The 8507-nt window shown below is 49.4% G+C and overlaps 1 protein-coding gene across 1 annotated transcript in view; it reads left to right on the top strand.

Annotated features, from left to right (window-relative positions):
* Nucleotides 1-598, top strand: part of LOC138363252 (MAGE-like protein 2) — a 10902-nt gene extending 10304 nt beyond the window's left edge. Inside the window, exon 2 of the mRNA XM_069322260.1 lies at nt 1-598. This exon is cut by the window's left edge and continues 117 nt beyond it. Coding sequence (XP_069178361.1) covers nt 1-598 — 598 coding nt within the window.
* The last annotated feature ends 7909 nt before the right edge of the window (nt 599-8507 follow it).

Here is an 8507-nt window from a genome sequence, read left to right as displayed (position 1 = left end):
TGGTGCTAGTGTGAGGGACCTGCCGCCTGCTGGTGCTAGTGTGAGGGACCTGTCGCCTGCTGGTGCTAGTGTGAGGGACCTGTCGCCTGCTGGTGCTAGTGTGAGGGACCTGCCGCCTGCTGGTGCTAGTGTGAGGGACCTGCCACCTGCTGGTGCTAGTGTGAGGGACCTGCCGCCTGCTGGTGCTAGTGTGAGGGACCTGCCACCTGCTGGTGCTAGTGTGAGGGACCTGCCACCTGCTGGTGCTAGTGTGAGGGACCTGCCACCTGCTGGTGCTAGTGTGAGGGACCTGCCACCTGCTGGTGCTAGTGTGAGGGACCTGCCACCTGCTGGTGCTAGTGTGAGGGACCTGCCACCTGCTGGTGCTAGTGTGAGGGACCTGCCACCTGCTGGTGCTAGTGTGAGGGACCTGCCGCCTGCTGGTGCTAGTGTGAGGGACCTGCCGCCTGCTGGTGCTAGTGTGAGGGACCTGCCGCCTGCTGGTGCTAGTGTGAGGGACCTGCCACCTGCTGGTGCTAGTATGAGCGACCTGCCACCTGCTGGTGCTAGTGTGAGTGACAAGACAGTGAGGAGAGGGATAGTAAGTGTGTCACACTAACCGGTTGTGTGCACCAGTACTTGACTATAGACAGCGGGACCAGGACCAGCACGGCTCTTCAACCCCGGACTCTTCACCCGTCGGTTGTCTAATGTACTAACCCTCAACATATTTTCTTTATATTATACATATTGCAAAGAAATTACAATAGCGTGATATATTGATGATAAAAATCATTTTGGGGGCATTGAGGCGACTAGAACCGGTGTTCTGGTGGTTCCCAGACACCTGTAGGAGGGCTGTCGTGAACTGGTTGGGCACCGGTTGGGGCCTCTTCCTCTCAGTGAAGTCAGTAGAGTTCCTGGATGGTCGGCTTTTGTCCTATAAAGCTGAGAGGGTTAAGGAAGGTGTCTGGAAATCACAAGAACGCCGGTTCAAGTCGCCTCATTGCCTCAAAAGGATTTTCAAATAATAATGTATATATAAATATGTATATTATATACTGCCACAGAAGATGCTACCCACAACAGCTGTAATTCAGGTACCTGTTTACTGCTTTGTGAACAGATAGTTAATGGACGTCTGTTGCTTTTTAATGTTTACCACACAGTCGTTCACTGCCAACACTGCCAGCACTGCCAACACTGCCAGCACTGCCAACACTGCCAACACTGCCAAAACTGCCAGCACTGCCAGCACTGCCAACACTGCCAACACTGCCAGAACTGCCAACACTGCCAACACTGCCAGCACTGCCAGCATTGCCAACACTGCCAGCACTGCCAGCACTGCCAGCACTGCCAGCACTGCCAACACTGCCAGCACTACCAGCACTGGCAACACTGCCAACACAGCCAACACTGCCAGCACTGCCAACAATAAGGGCTCCTGGAGTCTTGTTACGCCATCTGTCAGAGTTTACACATTCTCCTGACACATTGTACAATATTAAGTGTTTCCATACAATGCTATTTAGATCACAATATACATTAACATATATATTGCACTCTATTAAGAAAAAATACAGTCCAAAACATTGTAAATTAAAATTCAGCATTAGTTTAGTATTGTCTGTCAGTCTGTAAAGTAACACACTAACACGAGCGTAGACTAATCAGTAGTGTGTGAAGGCACCTCTCACTTATGCTCTCAAGGTGTAGGATGCATGTGAACTATAATATACAACAGCCTAAACTCAAACTGTATAAAGTAGGAGCTCCACAGATGACGTCCTCTCCCCCCAGGTTCTAGAGTACAACTGACTCTCGAGAGCACAAATCAGACTCGCCCTTTCAAAAGCGCGCTGCAAACTTTCACTTACGAACCTTAGTCTCTAACTCAAGTCCTATTTAGAACCTGGTAGAACAACTAGGAGAAATTACATTTCTCCTAGTAAAAATGCAGTAAAAAAAAGATTTGACTTCCCAATTGTCATAAGATGTTAATTACTGAATTAGTCCCTGAATTCTCCCAACTGTCAAGTTATTCCAATATAGATTATAAATATAAGTTACAATATGAGAGACAAGTGTGGGCAAATAAAATAACATTTCACAGGTGTGACCCCCCCCCCAGGGGAACACTGATGACAGTTACGACACCACCAGGGGAGGGGGGGCAACGTCCCCTTCAAACCACCAGTCCTTGAACCACTTGTACTTTAAGACTGTTGATATATGCATTAAACTGTGTTACTTGTCAATATTGAAACTTGCTTACCTAAATATATTTTAGGGTTTCAGTTCCTGGGCTGGTTTTGTGCCTCTAATGTGTTCTTCTACGGCCCAGCGGGATGGGTATGGGTGGCATCATAATGAATCCCAACCTCACCTCAGCTTAACTTGCAACACTTTGCCTCACACACCACACTGCAGCAACAACGCCACCCGTGGCGGTACTGACAACTACACAGCATGTAAACACTATCACACAGCATCCTGGGGCGCTTCCCTCCTTCCTCCCTACCACCTTCTCTCCCTCACACACACCACAGCACCCTCCCTCACACACACCACAGCACCCCTCCCTCACACACACTACAGCACCCTCCCTCACACACCACAGCACCCTCCCTCACACACACCACAGCACCCTCCCTCTCACACACCACAGCACCCTCCCTCACACACCACAGCACCCTCCCTCACACACGCCACAGCACCCTCCCTCACACACGGGCCAGCGACTATTGCAAGAGTTTGGGAGCGAGTCGGGAGGCAACGACTGTGTCAGGAACAAGGTGGGTTTGATGACCCAGTCATGTGTGGAGGGGGAGTGGGCTGAGAGGCGGTGCAAGGGTGGAGTGGGCTTAGAGGGGGAGTAAGGATGGAGTGGGCTGAGAGAGGGTGTAAGGATGGAGTGGGCTGAGAGGGGGGTGCAAGGATGGAGTGGGCTGAGAGAGGGTGTAAGGATGGAGTGAGCTGAGAGGGGGTGTAAGGATGGAGTGGGCTGAGAGGGGGGTGCAAGGATGGAGTGGGCTGAGAGGGGGGTGCAAGGATGGAGTGGGCAGAGAGGGAGTGTAAGGATGGAGTGGGATGAGAGGGGGGTGCAAGGATGGAGTGGGCTGAGAGGGGTGGTGCAAGGATGGAGTGGGCTGAGAGGGGGGTGCAAGGATGGAGTGAGCCGAGAGGGGGTGCAAGGATGGAGTGGGCCGAGAGGGGGTGCAAGGATGGAGTGGGCCGAGAGCGGGTGCAAGGATGGAGTGGGCCGAGAGGGGGGTGTAAGAGTGTAGTGGACTGAGAGGGGGGTGTAAGGATGGAGTGGGCCGAGAGGGGGGGTGTAAGAGTGTAGTGGGCTGAGAGGGTATGCAAGAGTGTAGTGGGCTGAGAGGGTGTGCAAGAGTGGAGTGGGCTGAGAGGGTGTGCAAGAGTGGAGTGGGCTGAGAGGGTGTGTAAGGGTGACCAGTTTGGAAGGGGGATGACGTACGGATGATTGAAGAGCAGTGAGAAGTCCTGGAGTGAACATGTCAGGAAACCAGCATGAGTGGCTTGGATTGAAAGTGAGATGAGATAGAGGTCAGGTGTATAATGTACGTGCGTGTGTGCATGCGTGTGTGTATTCGTGTAATTACCTAAGTGTAGTTACAGGATGAGAGCTACGCTCGTGGTGTCCCGTCTTCCCAGTACTCTTTGTCATATAACGCTTTGAAACTGTTGACGGTCTTGGCCTCCACCGCCTTCTCCCCTAACTTGTTCCAACCGTCTACCACTCTGTTTGCAAAGTGAATTTTCTTATATTTCTTCGGCATCTGTGTTTAGCAAGTTTATATCTATGACCTCTTGTTCTTGACGATCCAGGTCTCAAGAAATCTTCCCTATCAATTTTATCAATTCCTGTTACTATTTTGTACGTAGTGATCATATTACCGTCTAGTTTTGTCTTTAGTTGTGAATACAACTAGGTTAACACACACACACACACACACACACACACACACACACACACACACACACACACACACACACACGCTGCGAGAAATGCACCTCACAACACTGGAAGACAGAAGAGTAAGGGAAGACATGATCTCTACCTACAAAATTCTAAGAGGAATTGACAGAGTTGAAAAGAATAAACAGTTTAACACGGGTGGTATGCGAACAAGGGGACACAGGTGGAGACTGAGTACCCACATGAGCCACAAGGACGTTATAAACAACATTTTCAGTGTCAGAGTAGTTAACAGATAGAATGCACTAGGCAGTGATGTGGTGGAGGCTGACTCCATACACAGTTTCAAATGAAGACATAATTGAGCCCAGTAGGCTCAGGAATCTGCACACCAGTTGACTGACAGTTGAGAGGCGGGATCAAAGAGCCAGAGCTCAACCCCCGCAAGCACAAATAGGTGAGTTCTCACAAATTACACCGAGACGTGACACCGTGAACGTCACGTCCAGGATAAATAGTGACCGGAAACAAAGCTTGTAATCCAGCTTAGGTCGTAAGAGCGCCAATCAGTCACTTGCCTCTTGGACTGTGTTTAACTCACCTGGTTTGTTGAGTACCCACCATGTTACCAGGCCCATCAGACTAGGGGCACTTGACCAGGCCCATCAGACTAGGGGCACTTGACCAGGCCCATCAGACAAGGGGCACATGACCAGGCCCATCAGACTAGGGGCACTTGACCAGGGCCATCAGACTAGGGGCACTTGACCAGGCCCATCAGACTAGGGGCACTTGACCAGGCCCATCAGACTAGGGGCACTTGACCAGGTCCATCAGACAAGGGGCACATGACCAGGCCCATCAGACAAGGGGCACATGACCAGGCCCATCAGACTAGGAGCACATGACCAGGCCCATCAGACTAGGGGCACTTGACCAGGCCCATCAGACTAGGGGCACATGACCAAGCCCATCAGTTGGACTGGACCCTCCAGCCTGCAGGACTATCTGGCCTCGGAGCCTGGACTTGGACAAAGCCCGACCTGAACCAAGCTGCCCCCACCCCCCTTCGTCTTGGGTCTCGCCCCCGTCTTCCTTGGCCTCGCCTCCCCTCATCCCTAGCCTCGCCCCCGTCTGCCTTGGCCTCGGCCTGCACCTCACCCTCGGCCTGGCATCGTCACCCTGCTCCTCCCCGCCCCTCGCCTCTTTATTGCTAATTTACTGCCTCCCGCTAACGATTCCTGACCTGCCAAGAGTCACGGGCCTGGCCAATGAGGGACCTGCAGGCGACCTATTAAATGTAATCAGGACTGAGACGGAGGGATCAGGATAAGAGGGGCAAGGATAAGGATCCAGTAGAAGATCCTGTCAATAGTGGCATGAAGGACCCTTCCAGCCAGCAGGCAGTTGCAACAAAGGACGTCGAAGTGTCCTTGCAATGTAAATGTGAAACCGTGTAAATGACCTTACAAGGAAATTAAGGGTGATAACTATCTTGCAAGATGAAACATTAAGATGTTTTGTTGACTTCGTGCAGTGAAAACAAGTGATCTAATGTGGCTTATGTTGGAGAGGAGAAAATGTTTATATGTACTTGGTAGCATTACATAAATCAAAGGGCGTGGTAGAAAACTATTTTTTTCTGAACAGACTTCTAGATGACCTGTGAAGAACAGACCTCCAGATGACCTGTGAAGAACAGACCTCCAGACGACCTGTGAAGAACAAACCTACAGACGACCTGTGAAGAACAGACCTCCAGACGACCTGTGAGGAACAGACCTCCAGATGACCTATGAAGAACAGACCTCCAGATGACCTGTGAAGAACAGACCTCCAGATGACCTGTGAAGAACAGACCTCCAGATGACCTGTGAAGAACAGACCTCCAGATGACCTGTGAAGAACAGACCTCCAGATGACCTGTGAAGAACAGACCTCCAGATGACCTGTGAAGAACAGACCTCCAGATGACCTGTGAAGAACAGATCTCCAGATGACCTGTGAAGAACAGACCTCCAGATGACCTGTGAAGAACAGACCTCCAGATGACCTGTGAAGAACAGACCTCCAGATGACCTGTGAAGAACAGATCTCCAGATGACCTGTGAAGAACAGACCTCCAGATGACCTGTGAGGAACAGACCTCCAGATGACCTATGAAGAACAGACCTCCAGATGACCTGTGAAGAACAGACCTCCAGATGACCTGTGAAGAACAGACCTCCAGATGACCTGTGAAGAACAGACCTCCAGATGACCTGTGAAGAACAGACCTCCAGATGACCTGTGAAGAACAGACCTCCAGATGACCTGTGAAGAACAGACCTCCAGATGACCTGTGAAGAACAGATCTCCAGATGACCTGTGAAGAACAGACCTCCAGATGACCTGTGAAGAACAGACCTCCAGATGACCTGTGAAGAACAGACCTCCAGATGACCTGTGAAGAACAGATCTCCAGATGACCTGTGAAGAACAGACCTCCAGATGACCTGTGAAGAACAGACCTCCAGATGACCTGTGAAGAACAAACCTACAGATGACGCGAAAAAAGAAAGGGGCCTTCATACTACCTGTAAAGTGGTAAAATATAACTAGGTTACCTTAAATAGTTATGGGGCCCCTGAAGGCGATCTATCAAGGGGAAATAAGGACCTGAAGACGATATCAATGGAAATAGGGACTAGCACACTATCAGTCAAGAGAAATGTTCTTTCAGGGGGAAATATTTACCTGCAAATGACCTGTCAAGGAAAATGGGGACCCACAGACAACCTACCAAGGGGAAAAGGGACTTTCATGCGACCTATCTAGAGAAATATGGGTCCTGGGTACAAGCCGTGAAATGCGAACGGCTTGCCAGGGCGTAAATAACCGAGAATCTGAAAGGAGTTTTCTTGTTGATGTGAGATTTGGAAGGTAAGGAGGCGAGGTAAGAGGGAGGCGCTGAGACATGGGACAAGGTGCTAGGGGCAATGTGTACTCACCTATTTGTGCTTGTTGAGGATTGAGCTTTGGTTCTTTGGTCCCGCCTCTCAACTGTCAATCAACAGGTGTACAGGTTCTTGAGCCTACTGGGCTCTATCATATCTACATTTGAAACTGTGTATGGAGTCAGCCTCCACCACATCACTGCCTAGTGCATTCCAATTGTCAACCACATTGACACTAAAAATGGTCTTTCTAATATCTCTGTGGCTCATTTGTGCACTCAGTTTCCATCTGTGTCCTCTAGTGCGTGTGCTCCTTGGGTTAATAGCATGTCCTTATCTACTCTATCAATTCCTTTGAGAATCTTGTATGTAGTGATCATGTCCTCCCTTAAGTCTTCTGTCTTCCAGCGACGTGAAGACTTAATCCCGTAGTCTCTCCTCGTACTGTGTGTGTGTGTGTGTACTCACCTATTTGTACTCATCTATTTGTGCTTGCAGGATCGGGCATTGACTCTTGGATCCCGCCTTTCTAGCCATCGATTGTTTACAGCAATGACTCCTGTCCCATTTCCCTATCATACCTGGTTTTAAAATTATGAATAGAGTTTGCTTCCACAACCTGCTCCTTAAGTGCATTTCATTTTCCCACTACTCTCACGGTAAAAGAAAACTTCCTAACATCTCTGTGACTCATCTGAGTTTCCAGCGTCCACCCATGTCCTCTCGTTCTGTTACTATGCCTTGTGAACATTTCGTCTCTGTCCACTTTGTCAATCCCCCTGAGTATTTTATACGTTCCTATCATGTCCCCCCCTCTATCTTCTTTTTTCTAGTGTCACAAGGCACAGTTCCTTCAGGCGCTCCTCATACCCCATCCCTCGTAACTCTGGGACGAGTCTCGTTGCAAACCTCTGAACCTTTTCCAGTTTCTTTATAAGCTTCTTCAGATGGGGCCTTCCATGATGGCGCGTCATGCTCTAAGACTGGCCTCACGTAGGCAGTGTAAAGCGCCCTAAATGCCTCCTTACTTAGGTTTCTGAATGATGTTCTAACTTTTGCCAGTGTAGAGTACGCTGCTGTCGTTATCCTATTTATATGTGCCTCAGGAGATAGATTAGGTGTTACGTCCACACCCAGGTCTCTTTCTCGCGTCGTCACAGGTAGGTAGTTCCCCTTCATTGTGTACTGTCCCTTTGGTCTCCTATCTCCTAGTCCCATTTCCATAACTTTACATATTGTGTGTGTGTGTGTGTGTGTGTGTGTGTGTGTGTGTGTGTGTGTGTGTGTGTGTGTGTGTGTACTGCCCTATTTGCACTCACCTATTTGTGCTTGCGAGGGTTGAGCTTTGGCTCTTTGGTCCCGCCTCTCAACTGTCAATCAACTGGTGTACAGATTCTGGAGCCTATTGGGCACTATCAAATCTACATATGAATCTGTGTATGGAGTCTGCCTCCACCATATCACTGTCAAATGCATTTCATTTGTTAACTACTCTGACATTGACAAAATTCTTTCTAATGACTCCCTTGCTGACAAGCAATGAATATCAATTTTGTTTCTTTCTAATGTTTTTGTGGCTCATTTGGGTACTTAATTTCCACCTGTTTCCCCTAGTGCGTGTTCCACCCGTGCTAAATAGTTTAGCT

The sequence above is a fragment of the Procambarus clarkii genome, chromosome 10, assembly GCF_040958095.1.
Source record: "Procambarus clarkii isolate CNS0578487 chromosome 10, FALCON_Pclarkii_2.0, whole genome shotgun sequence".
Lineage (NCBI taxonomy): Eukaryota > Metazoa > Arthropoda > Malacostraca > Decapoda > Cambaridae > Procambarus > Procambarus clarkii.
Note: the sequence above shows the minus strand (reverse complement) of the source record. Positions and strands in the feature narration are given on the sequence as shown.